The sequence below is a fragment of the Gossypium hirsutum genome, chromosome A08, assembly GCF_007990345.1.
Source record: "Gossypium hirsutum isolate 1008001.06 chromosome A08, Gossypium_hirsutum_v2.1, whole genome shotgun sequence".
Taxonomy (NCBI): Eukaryota; Viridiplantae; Streptophyta; class Magnoliopsida; order Malvales; family Malvaceae; genus Gossypium; species Gossypium hirsutum.
This window is the reverse complement of record NC_053431.1, coordinates 2,234,033-2,254,956: the sequence shown is the minus strand read 5'-3', so window position 1 is coordinate 2,254,956 and position 20,924 is coordinate 2,234,033. Positions and strand designations below refer to the sequence as shown.

Genomic DNA, 20,924 nt, shown 5'->3' with positions numbered 1-20,924 from the left:
TGTTAAACTACATTGTAGGAAATTAATTATGGTAAAATTTTCTATGTTAAACTACATGTTATAATGGCTGATTGAGTTTTAGCTCGATTGGCATGGGTATTATTGTCAATACATGATGACTTTTGTTCGAATACGCTGAAAACGCATTATACTCCTATTTATAAATTGAGGAGGGACTATGGATAGTTTATAGGCACGATAGCAATTAATTAATTTTTAAAAGTAAAAAAAATATTTTTATAATTTTTATTTGATTTTTTAAAATTTTAAATTTTTAAACCTTAATTAATTACCGATGTGGCATCCACGTGACAATTCATTTTAAGGTGATTTGATAAATATCACAAGTTTAAGGGCTAAAGGAAGTGAAAATTTAAATAAAGGACTAAAATGATATTTTTATAAAATTTGAAGTCCAAATAAATTATTATACTATGAATACTATACACTCATGCTAAAACATATAAGAACACGTCATTTCTTATGATTCACTATACATGTATGAATTTACAAGCTGTTAGTGCATTAAATATGAAATATAAATTCACAACTTTTAAAATAAATATAATAGTAAATTTAATCCTTAACATTTATATATTATGTCAATTCAGTATTAATTCTAAAAAATTACCTCTTAACTTTTACATATTATGTAATTTGATTTTTATTTTTTTGCAATCTTGCTTTTATTTCTGACAATAAGAGTTAATTTTAAAATAATAAGACAATAGTAAAATTATTAACTTGGATTTTTTTGTGTTCCATTTTTTATATATTTTCAATTAAATTTAATTAAAAAGCTTGTTTTTTTAGAAAGAAAAATAAAATTACAAAAACGATCAAATTACATAATATATAAAAGTTGAGAGTTAATTTTTTAGAATCAAAATTAAATTAACATAATGTATAAAGGGTTAAATTTGCTATTATGCAAATTTTAAAAGCTTTCACGTCATTTTTATGTTAGTCATTTAAACGTTAATGACCAAAAAAGGTAAAATCAAATATTTAAATGACTATTTTGTAATTTTCTTATAGTTGAGTGATAAAAAATTAAATTTACCAATAGGTGACCACAGTGTGGTTTACCCCGGAAAAATCCATAAATAAATACGAAATAAAACGCTAAACTTATTCGACTTGTTTTATGGTTTCTCTTTCGCTTATTCTCGGTCTTAAGCACATAACAAAAACCCTGACTAACGCACGCAGGCCCTCAAAGCCCACACCCTTTCTATTGGACGCCGCTCTGTTTCCTCATTCTCATCAAAGTTCAGCAGCCATGGTTAGTGTACTTCCTTTACTTCGTTTTTCTTCATTACTTTTTATCTATCACTAATTCTCTCATTTCATTGATTTTTTTTTCATTTCTTGTAATTTTTTTTTATTAAATTTGCAGTCTCAGCAACCGGATACGAAGCCTTTGACTGAAGAAGAGCTCGAACGAAAGAAAAAGAAAGAAGAAAAGGTTCATTTGTTATTAACTTTTTCATTTTAGTTTAATTACTTCCAAATCTGGATTCGTTTATTGTTATTTAGCTTTACCTATGTTTTTTTTGGTGATAGGCGAAGGAGAAGGAACTGAAGAAACAAAAGGCCTTAGAAAAAGCTGAGTTAGCCAAACTTAAGGTAACTGCAAGTAAAAATCTGCTTACGAACTTGTAAAACTGTGCGTGTAATTAGTTTTAGGCCTCACAACTTTGGATACGATTCGAAAATAGGACACTGATTAACTTGTTTTAAACATGATTAACATAACAAGTTAATTTGTGTTTATGTTATTCGGTTTGCATGAGAAGCATGAGATATGACGCATGGATTACATGGTTTGCTAGATGTAGCTAGTTTTTTGTTTTGATTTTTAGCAATGTTGAAATCAATGAATGTTTTTTTTTTCTTGTGATTCTACAAAGGCACAACAAGGATCGAATACTCCAAGAAAGAGTGCAAAGAAGAGTGCCAAGCGAGAAGCAGATGATGAGAATCCGGAGGATTTTGTGGATCCAGAGACTCCTTCTGGCGAGAAGAAAAGACTATCTAATCAGATGGCCAAGCAATATAGTCCAGCTTCTGTGGAGAAGTCGTAAGTGTTGAAAAAGTTCACAATTGGTAGATTAGATATGTTTTAAGGTTAATTTTTGTTTCAACTATTGCATTCTTTGTCTCTGTATGTTTAGATGGTATGCTTGGTGGGAGAAATCTGGGTTTTTTCAGGCTGATGCAAGTAGCTCAAAACCACCGTTTGTGATTGTATGAATCAAACTGGAATTCACCCAATTCTCTTTATTTACCGTTTTTCAAACTAAAGTGATGATTCTTTAATAACCTTACTGATCTTGCAGGTTCTTCCTCCACCAAATGTGACTGGGGCTCTGCACATAGGCCATGCACTGACTTGTGCCATAGAGGTTGCATAGTGTAATGCTACGGCTGCTAATATTTATTGGCAATTTTTCATTGTATTTCATTTATTTCATGCAGGACACGATCATTCGTTGGAGAAGAATGTCTGGATACAATGCATTGTGGGTACCTGGCATGGATCATGCTGGGATAGCTACACAGGTTGTGTTCCTTCGTTTTTTTTTTTTTGGATCAGTTAAAGCTTAAGTTTCATTTTGTTATATATAAGTTTCTCCATTTTGCTTTTTGTTTGATATAGACAGGTGTGACTTGAAGTTGCTCTAATATCTGAATTTTTCAGGTGGTTGTAGAGAAAAAGCTAATGCGTGAAAGAGGCTTAACCAGGCATGATGTTGGTCGTGAAAATTTTGTAAATGAAGTGAGTTTTAACTCTGAAATTAAGTTTCTCTGAGTTTTAACTATGAAATTAAGATGGAGCTATTGATTTGCTCTGCAAATGTAACATCTTTATGGTTTTTTATTGATACCGCAATTATTAGGTTTGGAAGTGGAAGGATGAGTATGGTGGTACCATTCTGGGACAGTTACGACGTTTGGGTGCCTCCCTTGATTGGTCCCGTGAGGTAAAATATGAATGGCATCCTTTAATAGTTTAACTTTTTCTTTTCATATTGGCTAATGGGCCATGGCTATATAGTTAAATTTATCTTTAGCTGTTTTATTAATAGCTTCTCATGTTTCTTGCTGGTTTTTCTTTTTTATTATATTATTTATTTATTTTTTCCAGTGCTATACAATGGATGAGAAGAGGTCAAAGGCTGTGGTGGAAGCTTTCAATCGGCTTTATAAGGAGGGTCTTATTTATAGGCATGTTTTATGCTGAATGATTTCTGTTATTCTGTGATTTGATGAAATTTGTGTTGCTTACAGTAAAAATGAAGTTCATAGCATTTAGAATGATCGGTATCCTTTAAGCACAATCCTTTGTTTTTCAAATTCGTTGCCTCTTCATTTCTCCATGCATTTTACAGGGATTTACGGTTAGTCAATTGGGACTGTATCTTGCGAACTGCTATCTCTGATATAGAGGTAATTCAATTTTTGGGTAATTTTTTTTTCTTCATCTTTTGCTGCTTCTCTTGAAGTTGCTCCACGTTTCTAGGTAGATTATACGGACATCAAAGAAAGAACTTTGTTAAAGGTACCTAGTTATGAAAAGCCAGTGGAGTTTGGAGTGTTGACCTCCTTTGCTTACCCTTTGGAGGGAGAATTGGGTGAAATTGTTGTTGCCACTACTAGGGTTGAAACAATGCTTGGTGACACAGCTATAGCTATTCATCCGGAAGACAAGAGGTACAGTCATCTGCACGGGAAATTTGCCATTCACCCTTTCAATGGACGAAAACTTCCAATAATCTGTGATGCAATTCTAGTTGATCCAACTTTTGGAACTGGTGCAGTAAAGGTAAAGAGTTTTATCATAGATTTTGAGATGCTATTGCTAACTGTGCATCTTTCCTCGTTTTGTTTACTTTTCTTGGCATTGCCTTCAATGTTGCACAGATAACTCCAGCTCATGATCCAAATGATTTTGAGGTGGGCAAGCGCCATAACCTTGAATTTATTAACATTTTCACTGATGATGGGAAAATAAATAGCAATGGTGGGGCAGATTTTGTTGGAATGCCACGGTTTAAGGCTCGTGAGGCTGTGATTGATGCATTACAGAAGAAGGTATTTGATTTTATTGATATGTATATGGGAAGAGTTATCTTTCAGTTTGAGATCATGCAAATATTCTTGTGTAATTTTCTCTGCTGCAGTAGTATTGAATCTTTGATTTAAATTTCTTGATTATGGGTGTGCACCCCTTGCATCCCATCTATGTATGGAGAAAGAATTAAACCTGCATCCATTTGGTTTAAAATGCTAATGTTCTACCCTAAACTTCAAGGTATTTTCCCAGTATGCTGGATTCATATGCAATGATATTTCACTATTGAGCTCTAGTCTGGACTGCATATTTGGTTAACCTGTGGCATCTGCAAAAAATAACTAAATAAGTGCAACTAAAATTCCTAGAAAGAAGATACTAGAAGGGAGGGTAATTATGATTGCTTCCTGATTTATGGTTCTTTTATACCTTTGGGGTTTCAGTATTTCTTCAGACTTGGTGGCATTTTGCCATTTCAAGAGTTGTAATTTGAGATGTAAAGTTATCATTTAACAACTATAAACATCGGTTTATGAGCTACGTTTTCATTCTTTGGAGGGTAATAAGACATTGATAAATGATGATTGTATATAAGGTTTGATTTACTATTGCAAGAATAAAAATATACAAGTATATATATATGTGTATTTATCTGTAAGAAGGAAAATAAATCTGAAATCCAAGCAAAGTCATGCTTTAGTTATGCTTTATAAGTCAAGTACATTCTTTTTTGTCGTGGGATAGATGATATATGTTTCATGGACATGGGGGATGAGAGTTAGATACAAGTATGTCTCCAACCTAGGCATCGTAGTTTTCTCAAGTTAATCATGTACATTGTATCTGTGTTGGAAAATGAGGACTCAGGATAGCACAATTGGTGAGCAATTTGAATGCATGAAAAGGCCTTAGGTTGTTGACCAATCTTTTGCCTTTTGCACATTTACATTGTATAGCTTTTGGCATTAAATAATTTCTATTTTCATCAATGCATGATCGGAAGTAATTTCTATATTCATTAATTTATTTCTTCACCTTCAGAAATTGTATCGAGGAGCTCAAAACAATGAGATGCGCCTTGGCCTTTGTTCAAGAACCAATGATGTCATTGAGCCAATGATAAAGCCCCAGTGGTATGTTAGCTGTAGCAGCATTGCGAAGGAAGCTCTTGATGCAGCCATGGATGATCAAAACAGGAAGCTTGAGTTCATTCCAAAGCAGTACACCGCGGAATGGAAAAGGTACTCATTAAGTATTTTTTCTTCTACGTGCTGATAATATGTTCTAGAATAATGATCTTCTCAAGTATTATGACTTTTTTTTATGTTTGGTGTTGTGACATTCTCATATTTGAATTAGCTTGCTCCAATGTGATTAACCAAAAGCCTAAAAAATGTAGGAAACTATTGCTTCTAGAAATTTTAGGTTAACAATTCTTGTTGGTTTCCATTGAATGGCTCCATGGCTGACTTTATTTCTATGTCATATTCATCTTACACCATCCTGGTTTAATGGCTGCATAGCGTGAGTGATAGTTTCCAAATGTTGCAGGTGGCTTGAGAACATTCGTGATTGGTGTATTTCAAGGCAGCTTTGGTGGGGTCACCGTATTCCTGCATGGTATGTTACTTTGGAAGATGATGAACTGAAGGAACTTGGTGCTTATAATGATCACTGGATAGTTGCCACCAATGAGGAACAGGCTCTAGCAGAAGCTAGGAAGAAATATTCTGGGAAGAAGTTTGAGATGTCTCAAGATCCTGATGTACTCGACACTTGGTTTTCTTCTGGTCTTTTTCCATTATCTGTGTTGGGATGGCCAGATGATACAGATGATTTAAAAGCATTTTATCCAACATCGGTTCTCGAAACCGGCCATGACATTCTCTTCTTCTGGGTTGCTCGAATGGTTATGTTGGGAATGAAGTTGGGAGGTGATGTACCATTCAGTAAGGTGAGTGCAATCTTGTCCTTAATTGTGTACAGCACTTTTGTGAGACTGCTTCAAGCTCTCTATTGACCCTAGATGATTTTCATTTTTTCAGGTTTACTTACATCCCATGATCCGAGATGCACATGGGCGTAAGATGTCAAAGTCTTTGGGAAATGTAATTGATCCTCTTGAAGTGATAAATGGGATATCACTTGAAGGTCTTCATAAGAGGCTTGAAGGGGGTAACTTGGATCCTAATGAGCTGGCCACTGCCAAAGAAGGGCAGCGGAAAGATTTTCCTAACGGTATTGCTGAATGTGGTGCTGATGCTCTCCGGTTTGCTCTTGTTTCCTACACCGCTCAGGTTCATACTTCTACATGCTTATTCTATTATGTTATGTTTCTACTCTCATTAAACTTGTTGTTCTTCTCTGAGAGACCTTGCACTTCTCAGCCTTTTTGTTTTTAAATTATTATTTCATTTCAGTCAGATAAAATCAATTTGGATATCCTAAGAGTGGTTGGCTATCGTCAATGGTGCAACAAATTATGGAATGCTGTTCGTTTTGCCATGAGCAAACTTCCGGATGACTATACTCCTCCATCAACCATAAATCCTGAGACAATGCCTTTCAGTTGTCGCTGGATACTCTCAGTGTTAAACAAGGCTATATCGAAGACCGTATTGTCATTAAATTCATATGAATTTTCTGATGCTACGACCAGTGTGTATTCTTGGTGGCAGTATCAGTTCTGTGATATTTTCATCGAAGCAATCAAACCTTACTTTGCTGGTGATAATCCAGCTTTTTCCTCTGAAAGGAAATTTGCACAAGATGCTCTTTGGGCTTGTTTGGAAATAGGCCTGCGTTTGCTTCATCCATTTATGCCATTCGTTACAGAAGAACTGTGGCAGCGCCTTCCAGGAGTAAAGAGCCACACAAAGAAAGAATCTATAATGATATGTGATTACCCATCACCAATTGAGGTAAGTTCCTGTTTCTTTTGGTAATAATTTTTTTGTTTTATTATCCTGAAAACTGAAAAATCATATGATAACTGAACAAAAAATTTGTGCAAGTTCAACTTTTAATTTTGGTCTTTGTGCACTGGCCTCTTTTTCCCTTTGCAGAGCTGGACAAATGAAAGGGTGGAATATGAAATGGACCTTGTAGAGTCCACTGTAAGGTCTCTTAGGTCACTTCGGGCCGAGCTGCTTGCTAAGCAGAAGAATGAAAGGTTCATAAGTGAAACACTATATATATACTCTTTTTGTTGTTTCGAATCTTCGAAGGAGCTGGCTTGTGATTGCCTTGACATAACTCACAGCAAATCTTTGTCTAATTGTATTGCATTAATTTTATTTTTTTTAGGTTACCTGCTTTTGCATTATGTCAAAATGATGAAGTGGCGAAAATCATAAGATCTTGTGAATTAGAGATCTTAACCCTTGCCACGTTATCATCTTTCAAGGTATTGCAGCATATTAAACACTGATGCATCGAATTCCAATTCAGAATTTTGGATTATCCTTTTATTATAGTGTTCAAATGCGGTTTTTAATGTTTTCAAATTACCAATCTCCAGGTTCTACTCAGTGGTGTGGATGATGCTCCAGCTGGATGTGCATTTGAAAATGTTAATGAAAACCTTAAAGTTTATCTTAAGGTTCAGGGAACCCTAAATGCAGAAGCAGAACGCGAAAAGATTAAGAATAAAATGGATGAAATACTGAAGTAAGTTTTTTTCTATTCTAGACTTTTCATTTTATTTTGATGTACTAATGTTTGGCATCTGTATCTACTACATATCGGATGTGATTATGGAGATATGACCTTCCAAAAACTTCAAAATATATATCTTTATCAGATAGACCTATCAGTTGGGCGAGTCGGGTTGGTTTGGAGTTGGATCAATTCATAAATCAAGTCAATTAGGGCTTTAGGACTTTTCTAATCTTTTCAGTTCAAGTCAATTTTGAATCTGGGTAATTTGGGGTTTAGATCAATTTCGGGATCGGCTCACTTCAGGTTTGGGTCAATTTCTTGTGCTTCATTTAGGATTTGGGATGTTTTGGGTTCGGGTTTTTCAAGTCAGGTCCTTCAGGTTTGAATCAGTTTGGATTTGGATCTGTTTCCAGGTTCGGACTTCTTTTGGGTCTGGTTGAATAGGTTTGGATTATTGACTTTTTATGGTCAAAATGGATTGGGTCAAGTTTGCATTCAGTTTGATCAAGTCGAGTTTCTGGGTTCAGGTCAAAATATATGGAAAGAAACTTAAAGAAAATTTAATATATCGGTGTCAGGCTCATCCTCATATCTGACACTTACATTTAGTCTGAGTAAGATAGGGCACGAATACTCTGGTCAATCTTCAATACATGTCAATATAGCAAGAGAGTTGCCATAACTCACAGGATCAAAATTGTTTGTTTTCACAGGCAGCAGGAGAAGCTGAAGAAGATCATCAGTGCATCAGGATATCAAGAAAAAGTTCCATCTCACATTCAAGAAGAGAATGCAACAAAGCTGGCAAAACTTCTCCAAGAATTCGAGTTTTTCAAGAAAGAAAGTGATCGTTTAGAATCTGAATCCCAGCATCAAAAGTAAGGTTAACCCCTCCCTTTTGAGTTTCTTGATTCGAATGATAATTTGGATGGCATTATTAACCCCTCCCTTTTGAGTTTCTTGATTCGATGACAATTTGGATGGCATTACACTTTTCTTTTTGATGATTGTTTTGTTACTGTCTAAACCTCACCAATACTTTTGTTTATTTTTAACATTTGATGCTTGCCATGTTTGTTATACAAGAGTTTACCCAGTTAGTTAATAGTATGACAATTTCCCACTTTGCTCATCCGATACACAGTTAATTTCACAAAACGTCCCTAAACTATCTCTTTGATTTTAATTTGGTTCCTAAATTTCAATACATTCTAATTGAGTCTTACTAGTATCAGTATTGTATCAATTAGGTCCTTTTATCAGCTTAGCCGTCAATTTAAGTGTTAAATGTCAGTTTGAACTTGAAGCACGTGAATCAAACTCTAAAGTCTTAAGTACTTGTGTACTTATGGCATGGACAGTTTGATAAAATTTAAGTCACGTGAATCAAACTCTGAAGTCTGAAGTACTTGTGTACTTACGGCATGGACAGTTTGATAAAATTTAAGAGTTATTTTCCTTTTAACATGTTGAATTGTAACTACACTTGTGTTTATTATTTGATTCATGTGATTTAAATATACTCCATGTTAAATTTAAGCGGACATGTAATGCTTAAACCAATGACTAAGCTGATGGAAGGACTTGATTAATATAATATTGATACTTTGATAATTCAATTAGAAGGTTTGAAGTTTTGAGTACTAATTTAAAATTGGGACAATAATTTGCAAACATTTAGTGGAATTAACCCATATATATTTATGGGAATATATTTGGTATATTATTCATGGAGTTTAAAAACTCCACAAGCATAGTTAAAAAGTCTTAATGTCTTATTTGGGTTTGGCTCCCTTCCATTACCATTTTAGCCATTATTATCCTATATATGTTTAATTATCATTCGCAAGTTGACTTTGACTTTCATATTCGATGGATGGCTTTTACAGAATTGAGTAAAAATCTCCTTAATTACTTGTTCTATTTATTTTTAAAATATCAATTAATGATTTTTTAATCTCGGTGAGTAAAAAATCTCGTTTATATGTATGAGTACTGTATAGATTTATTTTAACTGTGCTAAAACTCTAAAGACATATATTAAAGGGGCTATTTTATGTAATTTTTTAAATGATATTTTGTTGAACATTAAATTTTAAATAAATTAGAAATTAACTATTTGATAAATCTAATATACGTTAAAATTATATAAAATGATTGGGTGGATTTATATTTTTATGTGCACGGTGAGTACATTTATATTTTTAATATAACGGCAGTAGCTTGATATAATGCAACTTGAAACTAAAATCAGTCAATAATAATTTCTAGCTATTCGCAAATCTTGCAAGCCAGTGTTAAGCATGATAATCACTAAGCAATTAACTTATTGGAATATTATAATAATTGAAAATATTATCGTAAATAGACATAAATAATCGATGGATTGTGATTAAGATTTTAAGGTTATTATTTAAGATAAGATTACAATTTCTTTCTTTCTTTCTTTTTTTTTTAAACTGATTTATAAATCTTGAACTAAATTTAGGGATGGTAATGAAATAAGATGGATTGGTAGTAGATTTGTTCATGGGTTGGGCTATTCGGCCTAATTTTAAGGCCCGCTTGAAATATGGAGGGTTTGGACAGTTAGACTAGGTTATATTCAGGTTGGGTATAAGCATAATATTAATACATTTTATGCTTATTTCAAGTTCGATCTAATCTGAAATATGGATATAAAATTTTGTCTAATACCACCTATATTTGTACATGACTAACCTAACATTTTAGATTCACTCATATTATTATTTTAGTTTTTTTTAACATTTAATAAATTTATATATATTTATTTTAACTTTTTTCTAATATTTATGTTATAGCATTATATACAGGGGCGAAGTCAGGGGGCTGGTATGGGTTTCGGCTCCCCTTAAAATGTAAAATTATTATTTTGACTTTTAAATTTTTTAAAAAATTTTAAATTAGTAAAGATAAAATTATACTTTGGCCCTTTAAAATTATAAAAATTCGATTCAATTATTTACAAATTATAAAGATATAAACTATAAAAAATTAAAATTTCATTCGGCCCCCTAAAATAATTTTTTGATTTCGCCACTGATTATATATTATTATAGATTTAATTTTTGTATGTTGTAAATTATATAATATAATATATTATACACATTCAAGATGATTAGGCTGAGCTCGAGGTCGATAACTTGATTTATGAACAAATTCTCTCAAAATTATTTATTATAATATTAACATTTTTATTAAATCTTAATTTGTATGTTTAAATAGATACCTGACTTATGATCAAATCTATTGACAACTTAAACCCAAAAATAAATAAACAAATAAATTTGTTGAAAAACCCTACCATCTTAAAAACGCTTCGTTAAACCCCTACTCTCAAAACTCTTTTCAGCTTGCTCTGGTATTTTTACCCATCGGAGCAAATTACAAACAGCCATAGCTGCTTAGTGCAAAAGAAAAAGAAAATGGAGCAAGTGGCGGGTGAAAGGGAAGCCGAAGAGTTCACACTGGTCGCAAGGAAGCCTTACTTCGATCTCCCAACTGCGTGCCCTATTTGTTTGCCGCTTTTCATTTATCTCAAGCTTGCCCACTTTCCCTTTCGTTTATCTTTCAATTCAATCTTCCCTGATTCAGGTTTTTTTTTTCTTTTTCCTAAATTTCAATTGGGTTTCTTTTAATTTTAACTTTCTCTTTAATTGTCAATAAAATTCAAATTGGATGGATGCTGAGCTAAAATAAATTCTGGGGCTGCAGCAACATTGCCTATCTTTAGTTTTCACGCACAAACAGATGCTTTTAGCTTTGTTGGTTATACAATTTGGTTTATGTATGTATGTGATTCAATTGGGTTTCTTTTAATTTTAATTCTCTTTTCTTTAATTGTCAATTAAATGCAAATCGGATGGACGTTGAGCTAAAATAAATGCTGGGGGTGCATTAACATTGCCTATCTTTAATTTTCATACACGCATATATTGGGTAGTTTGGTTCTCTTAGCTTTATTGGCTGTATACAATTTGGTTTATGACACACTATAATTTTTTTTAATTAATAAAAGCAAAATAGTCATTCAAGTTGTAAATTGGATATATATGTATGTAATTCAATTGGGTTTCTTTTGTTATAATGTCTCTTCTTTAATTGCTCAGCTAAAATAAATACTGGGGTGGATCAACTTTGCCTACCTTTAGTTTTAGTTTTCTTTAATATATATATATATAGATGTATGTATAGGATATGTGTGTGTATATATATATATGGTTGTTTGAATCTCATGGCATTGTTGGTTATACAATGTAGTTTATGACACTCTACAATCTTTTTATAAAAGTGAATTAGTTCTTCAAATTGTAAATTGGATATATGTATGTGTATATGTATATGTATTAATTTAAGGGCGTCACTTTAACCAGTAGGACTGCTAGCCATTCACACTCCAATTGCTGTGAATATTGGCCTTAGAGAGAGTTAAAAAGCAAAATAGGAGCTCTAACATCACTTTATGGCTGCTATTTAAAATTAGAGTTTTGAGCTACCATTGAGCCAAATATCAGTTAAGAACTTAACTGCTATAAACTGTAATAAGTAATAACCACTTAAAACATTAAAAATTTCAAGGGTGTTGCTTGAGAGTTGCTTTTGTAAATCTAGATTGAGGTTTTGGGAGGATAAATTGGGTGCATTGCTCCACTACTACGGTAAATTTTCAACTGGGAGCACTCGAATCCTGTTGATGCCCTATTTTTTTTTCTAGAAAAAAAATCTCTTAAACAATCTTCTTGGCATGTTCTTATAGCATTCTCTTTTGGGACATATGTAAAGCTTGAAATTGATGTTCACCTCTTTTTTGTGTTTTTATGAACCAGACAATGATCTTACTCTTATGTAATGTTATGTATGGGGGCATAGTATTGGAATATGTCAGTCAACCTCACATCATTGTTAAAGGTTTTGTTGGTGGTGTTTTCACTGTTTAAAAGATGGGTTGAAGCCCCTTATTTTTCTGATGGCACTAGTGGTCACTATCTGATGGCCCGCTTATAGCTATAATATTTTACTGTCATATTTCTCTAGCATGAGTATCTGCATGTAAATTGTGTTTGTCACATGCAAGCGCGTACTTGGGTAAATAGACATAATCATGATAATGCTATTTTTTAATAAATTTCTGTCAGATCAAATTCCTTATGTTGAATCTGGTACTTACGTTGCCTACAACAACGAGAATAGTGGGGTTGTTGAGTGTTTAAAGAAAGATGGTATCGTTGATCTGGACTCTGAATTCCAATCTGCCCCAGATTGGGTATCGATACAAGCTATGATTAACTCTTGGTTAGCTGATGCATTGACGTACGAACTATGGGTGGGTACCGATGGAAGATCAGCCTACAAGATTTATTATTCTGACCTTTCATGGCCAATAGGAAAAGTTCTTTTCCTAAAGCAAGTGTATAGTGTTAAACAACGTCTTGGAATTACTAAAGACAATGCCGAACACAGAGAAGATGAGGTCCCACTTTTCCCTTCAATTTTTCCATATTTTTTCTTCCCTCTCTTTCTCTCTTGTGTTACTCTACCTGCATGTACATGTTAAACCATGCAATGCTTGCATTTGCGCTATCAAGAAAATGTACCATGTGCTTTTATATACTGATGCTCATGTGCGTTGAGGGTTGGTACTAGATTTTCAGAATCGCACTTCTTTATATTCTATCTCTGGGCAGATTTACAGGAGAGCAAAAATTGCTTATGGTGCTCTATCTACTAAGTTAGGAGAACAGAACTTCCTCTTTGATGATAGGTAATTCCTTTTGGTATCCTGGCATAGATATTAAAATCTGTTGGCTGTAGAAATTTTAGTTTCTCAAATAGTATTTTACTCAAACCTAATGATATAGACAGCTGGATTATTACATGGTTGCAGGCCATCAAGCTTGGATGCAACTTTTCTCGGACATGTTCTTGTCACCCTTCATGCACTACCTGTGAGTTACCTCAGAGGCTATACTATTTCACTCCTTTTTTTATCTCTGAAAGATGATTTTGGTAATTACATGGTTGATTTAAATCATTATGAATTCTTAAACTTGGATTTAAATGTCTTTCGTGAACTCCTTCGGAGTAGTTTTTGCATCTGCTAAACATTCAATTATCTGAAAAAAACTTGAGTCACAAGGAAGATGAATACTGGCTAAACCTGGCTGTTGATGGGAGCAACACTATGCAAAATCACGTAGCTGTATACTGTTGTAGTAATGGAAGCATTCTTGCTGATTATATTTCCTGAATAATCTTTATAGCTTTTGTTAATAAATGATGTGTTTGCACTGCAAATTCCTTCATTTGCATGACAGATATTCTTAATATGTATAATTTATGTCGAATATAAGCGTCATTTAATATATTTTGTGGAAATTATGAACAATTTGATAGGTTATATTAATATTGTAATGACTGTCGCTGCTTTGACCTGAAGACAGAAATTATGAGTTTAGGACTGCTTTTGTTATAATGGCATATTAAATTAGATCATTCTGTAGGTCCTTGTTATAATGGCATAGTAATGATTAACTTTTGGAATTATTTTTTTATTTTAATCATGATTTTGAGTTAGTATCTGCTAAAGATATTTCCTCCTGAAAGGAAAAGAAACATAAGTTGAAATCATGGGAGAATTCAAATTAGGATATTGAAGATCCTATGGATGAATGAGTAACACATTTTCTATAGTACATAACTTTTCTCCTTAACCTCTTTAAAACATGTTCCTTTGCAATTCTTCACCACCAGGACACGTCAGTGCTCCGAAGCAAACTCTTGGAGCATGACAATATTGTCAGATATGCCGAAAAACTTAAAACGGAGTTGATAGAGTCTGGTTCATCATCTTCTGGTCCACAATTTCGCTCAGTCCCTTCATCGTCAACTCCGAGAAAAGGTCCCTCAAATTGGAGTAAGTTACTGCACCCAAAAGTATCTTTTTCTTTCTTTCGTTTTTCCTTTTGTTAATTTGTTAATATTACTTTGCTTTGTTGGTTTCTGGTCTTGGCCTTCATCAACTTCATACGTTAATCATTTTTCAGTAAAAGTACCTCGGAAGCTCCTAGACTAAGAGTTAGATTGCATTTTGATTCCACTACTTAAAAAATGGTCAAATTAGTCCTTGCACATTAGGTCAAAAAACAAATTGGTCATTTTTATTAAAAATTTGTACTGTTAAATACTGGTCTGGTTAATGGAATAACCAAAGAATGACACGTTGTGTGCCACATGTATGTCATGCTGACATACATAGACTAGTTTTTAACAGTAGAAATAAATAGAAGGACCAGTTTGCTTTTCGATCTAACATACAAAGACTATATTGCCCATTTTTTGAGTAGAAGGGGCAAAATGCAATTGACTCCTAGTACGAGGGCTTTCATGGTACTTTTACCTCAATATTCTAGTCTACAATTTACAGTTACAAAACTTATCCCTTTATAACCATTCAAAATGAAAAGAATCATGATTAATTAACTGCTATTGATGTTTTGAATGTTCTGCTGGTGATATAAGGAATGATCCAGTTCTTCGTTTGTAGAAAATGGTTGTCAACTAACCTTAAAGAGTAGTCTAGGGCGCTCATTAGCAGAAACCCTATTTATCTTGGTAAACCTTAGTGTTGTAATAAGCATGGTTCGCTTTTGTTCCCAACTAGGTTCAAAGCCGAAGAGCAAGCCAAAAAGGGAGAAAACAGAGGAGGAGAAAACTTTTAAGAGGAGGGCAAAATATTTTCTAGCTGCACAGCTACTTGCGGTTCTGCTTTTCCTCTCCATGATGGGCGGTTATGATTCTGGCGACCTGGAGCTCGACGACGAAGATGAAGGCATCTCTTTCAATTGAAACAAATCTCTCAGTTACCGGGTACTCATTACTGACATTTTTCCCATTATTAGTGACAATGTTAGTGATCTGTTGAGGTTGAGCTATTAGTATTTGCATTAACATTGTGGTAAAAAGTAAGAACATACATTTAAAGATTTGATTTATACAATATTTAGGCAGCATTTTTTGGTTTGAACCTTTGTACTTGATGTGTTGTATTTTTTTAAAAATTTTGCTTTGAGATAAATTAACGAAGGGAATAAATAGCCTATATTAGAGGGGTCATTTGAAACTTTTGTTAGACTTCTTCATTATAGAAGTAACGGTATTCGACACCCGTATTAGGATATAAGAGGGGATATGACCTCCTAAATACATAGAAAAACTTAAAAAAACTTAAAAGGATTGAACATAACATATTCATGTTGGACAAACACCGGTATTTGATACATGTATCTGACATTTATTAGAATATGGGTATGGAGATATGATCATGGTTATCTAAATTGGACCTGTCTAGCTGTTTGTACCGGTTGAATTAGGAATCGATCGAGATATCGGTTCAGAGAAAAACTTTTAGACTGATTGAAGAACAAATCTATACGGACTGATTGAACCATGCTAAAATTTAAATATATTTTTATTTTTTTTGAATTTTTAATGATTTATTTAATCAAATTGTCCGGACTAGTGACTTGATTGGTTCAACCATTGATCTGATTCAAAAAAACATTGGATATGATCCCCTAATACAAAGAAAAACTTTAAAAGCTTGAAAATACTAATGCCTGACAAATGCCCGTATCTAGATACTCGTATTCGACATTTAATAGGATACGGGTTTAGAGATATGACCCCCTATGGGACATTCATTTGTATTTGACATTTATTGAGATCTAGGTTTATGTCATACAAGCATTCGTATTTGTATACGACATATCTGACATATAATTACGAGGATATGACCTTATGAAAACAAGAAAAACTTAAAAAGATCATAGGTACACATGTTGGACAAACACCTGTATTTATCACTAACAACTAGCACTAGAATCTGAGTAACATAGAAACCATCGGTGCTGCAATAATGCATTTGATTATGTTGGTAAGGTTCACCAGCTGAGATACAAGACTGCCATTTTTGTTGGCATTTTAGCTCTTTCACGTGTGCAACAATAATTATATACGTAAGCTACATTAATAATCACTCAACTATGTATTCTTTATATTTTTTTTATCATTCTACTATGAAAAGTTATAAAATGGTCATCCAACTATTAAATTTTGTCTTTTGGTCATTCAATTATATTGAAATTTTAGGTGTTTTCATTTTTACTTTAGTTAGCTAGTGATCAAAAAGACAAAATTAAAAAATTGGGTAATCATTTTCTAATTTTTCATTGTTGGATAATCAAAAAAATATATATATAATTGAATGATTACTAATGTAGTTTACACTAATTATATGAACTTTCGAGATTCAATTATGATTACAAGTGTGACCAAACATGAAATATTTTGGCAATTCCAACTAGAAAGATCAAAGATAAGCAATCAAAGCTCCATTTAAGTTAAAAGGTAAATAATAATAATAATAATAATAATAATAATAATAATTGAATCTCGAAAGTTCATATTATTATTATTATTATTATTATTATTATTATTATTATTATAGAAGTCTAATTTGGGCAGCTCATTGGAAAATTGGAGCTAATTTTCATATAAGAGGAAAAATTGAAGCCAAAGTTTGCAAATAAAACCAAAAGTCAGGTTACGTATGAAAATTTTATATATTGAATTTTGGACTTTTGAGTTTCAAAATTAATATAAAATTTCATAAAAAAACCATAAATAAAATTTTGAGCTTAAAATGAGAGTAAGTCTAGATTGAAAATGCTTCTATACTTTAGATAGAGTAAGGCTCGAACTTGAGGTTTTAAAATTTTCAAAAATTTAACTTGCGTTTTAAATGTCATAAATTTTTAACCCTCCAAAAGAATATAACATCACGGATTTTTACTCTTTTAGGATCAATTAGGAGTGCAAATGAAACATTAATGTTTACAAATTACTCGAGTTCTACTTCAAACAAACTCGAACTTCATTTGATAAGTAGTTCGAGTTATTGATAAAGCCAAATTTGAACTTTGTAATACTTCATTCGAATACCCGTAAACCTCATCAAGCTTTTCATTTTTAATATATGTTTTAAATATTTTTATGTTATTAAATTATTTTATTGTCATTAACATATATTATTAACCCTAAGCATAATTATTAAGTCGAGTTTAAGCTTGAATACATATAAGCTTAATCAAATTTGAGTTTGAGTTTTAGTACAAAATTGATAAACGAGATTAATCGAGCTTGAGCTCGAGTAGCTTGATATATCTTGAGGTTAATCAAGATTCAGGGTGAATGTAAGGGTGGCAAGGAGTGGCCTTGCCCCCCTCCAAAAAAAGATAAAAATCATGCAATTTTATAACATATGATAAAATTACAACTTGAGCCCCCAAAAATGAAAAAAATTATACAGTTCCTTTGGAATTTATGAAATCAAAACTTAATAAATGATAAAATAATATTTTGACTAGAGGTGCTCGTGGCTCGAGTCAGACCGGTTTGGGGCCAGACTTATGCAATGTGTCTAGACCAATTTTCCAAGCCTGAGCCCAGCCCAACCCAAAAATTGGGCTTACTTTTTATCCTTGCGAACCTTATTTAAGAAAGGTAAACTTGGGTCCGACCCAAACTGCCCATATTTGATTATTTTAAGATTAGTTTTTATTTAAAAATAATTTTTAAAAAATATAATACATTAATTGCACAAAAAACGCTAAAATAAAAAAAAATTTAACACATTAAAAAGTATTTATATTAAAAAACACTTCCATAAATATAATAAATATTTTATTATATTAAAAAAACAAATAAATATAATAAATATTTCATTGTATTAAATATTATTGTTAAAGTTCTATATTTTAGGTTGGATTATTTAGTTGGGTAATTTTTTTTTTTGGGTTATGAGTTTAATTATTATTAGGTTAGTGATTTAACATAAATATAAATATATATAATTATTATTTAACATATATAATCAATATAATATTTTTTTATAACATAATATATTCGGGTCGAGTCAGGCAAAAATATTGCCCAAGACCCGACCCATATATAAAACAGGATTTAAAATTTACCCAAGCTCATTTTTCGGGCCTTGTATTTTGTCTAAACTCTTTTATTTTTCGAGCGAGCTTTCGAGCCTGAGCAAATAATCCGACCCATAAGCAAGCCTAATTTTAACTTCTTAAAAATTTATAATTTAATCCCGACCCCTATTAAAAAGGATTTTCTAAATTTACCTTAAGTTTAAAAATAAATATTTAATCGAATTTATCCGAAATTAAATTTCGAATAGAAATAGCCAATATTAAAATTCAAACACTAAAAGTCGTCAGAAAAATGTGAACATAAAAACGGTCATTTCTCGGTCTTTACTCCGTCAAACGCGACATTCATGAACTAGGCTTTTGTTTGACATTGACTTTAATGCCATCATATAATAATAATTTCCACAAATGAGTTAATTTGATTGGTTCATTTATGTAATAATTATAAAAAATATTTAATTTAAGAATTTTTAGGTCAATTCGCTCCTTAATATTCCAACTTTTCTGGAGACTCCAAGTCAATTTTCATCTATTAATTTATTGCACTATTTTTATATTAATAAAAAAATTGTCATATAAAAGAACAATGTTTTCTGTAATTTAATTTTTTAAACCGTATTAAATGTGTTATACGTATATATAAATTTTAATGGGTAAATTTAAAAATAGTCACTTTTATTTGTCTCAAATTACATTTTAGTCACTTATATTTGAAATATTATGTTTTAGTCTCTTATGTTATCGTTTTGTTACGAAGTGGTTATTTTACCGTTAAACTCTGTTATCTCCCTAATTGTAGTCTTACTTGACAGTCCAAATGGGTTTTAAATGCCAACTTAGATGTCCAGTTACTGGAATGAAAATAGATTTTTAATTAAACAAATTTAATTTAGATTGTCATGTAGGACATCCAAGTTGGCATTTTAAACCCATTTGAATTGCCACGTAGGACCGTCGTTAGGGAGGTAACGGAGCTTAACGGTAGAGTGATCACTTCGTAATAAAACGATAATGTAAGTGATTAAAACGTAGCATTTCAAACATAAGTGACTAAAATGTAATTTGAGGTAAACAAAAGTGATTATTTTTTATAATTTACCCAAATTTTAACATATCAATAATTCGCATAATAAAATTATTTTAATTTTAACATTTGTTTATTAAATTTCATTTTAGCCTTAACTTTTAATTTTTAAAATTTAGTCAAATTATTTCCTTTTATAAAAAAATTGATTGAATTGTTATAATTTTAACGGTAGATTAATGTAAAAACTTAACCTTCTGGTCAAAACTTTCGTAAAAAAATATTTTGACTAAATTTTACATGTTGAAAGTTAAAGTAATAAAAAAATTAAAATCGAAATACCAAAAGAGATAAATGTTAAGAGCTAAATTTATTATCATACTATACTTTTTGTTTTCTATATTATATTATATTTTATCGTGTCTTTAATTATTTATTGAATACATTTCTAACGAGCATGCAATTATGATAATTTGCGTTATTAAAATTATGTTTCGAATTGAATAGTAGAGAAAAATTTTATGTTTAAATTTGATGGATAAAGAAAACAACATTGGAAGAGCTTTGCCCCCGACTTAAAGATCCTGACTTGGCTCCACTCAGAGTTCGATACAATTTGATATGATTACCGAATATTGAAAGATCTTGAATCTATATATATTTAAAAAATAAGTTACCTAAAATGCCTACCAAACCTTATTTGTATAAGACGCACCAAACAAGTAAAGATGAAGGGTATATTTGTCGTTTCATTCCTTCAAGGCAACGACCAATGACACGTTTAAACTTCAAAGCCTCGTAATTGTCGTACATACTTCGATTCTAAGAGCAACAAACATGTTGGAGCCTGGGGGAAAGACTGTTTCACGCGCTTTGGCCTCGCGTGCGTACGTTCATCTCACTATTTTTTAATATTATTAAAAGTTTTTATTTTTTTTGTCTAAAATTCTAGCTACATTGAATTCCGGATAAATTAAAATTCGAGTTGGACTGAACTCTTGAGCAAGAGTAAAAAAATTTCAATATTATATTCTCTATCCACGAGACTCAAATTTAAAACATTAGATAAATTAACATTAAATTTTTTATCGCCTCATTTAATAAATCTCGATAGTTTTATCAAGTAAAATTACAATGG

General features: G+C 31.9%; 2 protein-coding genes across 2 annotated transcripts; both read left to right on the top strand.

The window, feature by feature from the left end:
• The first annotated feature begins 1,137 nt into the window (after nt 1-1,137).
• Nucleotides 1,138-8,848, top strand: LOC107926245 (valine--tRNA ligase, mitochondrial 1). Its single transcript, XM_016857037.2, has 21 exons — nt 1,138-1,285; nt 1,400-1,468; nt 1,567-1,629; nt 1,914-2,083; nt 2,178-2,250; nt 2,343-2,408; nt 2,482-2,565; nt 2,705-2,782; nt 2,904-2,987; nt 3,152-3,231; nt 3,396-3,453; nt 3,527-3,829; nt 3,928-4,098; nt 5,120-5,319; nt 5,630-6,032; nt 6,124-6,375; nt 6,499-6,999; nt 7,144-7,250; nt 7,385-7,484; nt 7,599-7,747; nt 8,452-8,848. Exons 1-21 carry the CDS (start codon nt 1,148-1,150, stop codon nt 8,618-8,620), a joined length of 3,318 nt encoding a protein of 1,105 aa, XP_016712526.2. The 5' UTR covers nt 1,138-1,147; the 3' UTR covers nt 8,621-8,848.
• A 2,200-nt stretch (nt 8,849-11,048) lies between these two features.
• LOC107926335 (mitochondrial outer membrane import complex protein METAXIN) lies at nt 11,049-15,782 on the top strand. The gene is made up of 6 exons (XM_016857169.2): nt 11,049-11,353; nt 12,895-13,229; nt 13,444-13,520; nt 13,644-13,704; nt 14,510-14,672; nt 15,420-15,782. The coding sequence occupies exons 1-6, from the start codon at nt 11,185-11,187 to the stop codon at nt 15,602-15,604; spliced, it is 990 nt and encodes a 329-aa protein (XP_016712658.1). The 5' UTR covers nt 11,049-11,184; the 3' UTR covers nt 15,605-15,782.
• The last annotated feature ends 5,142 nt before the right edge of the window (nt 15,783-20,924 follow it).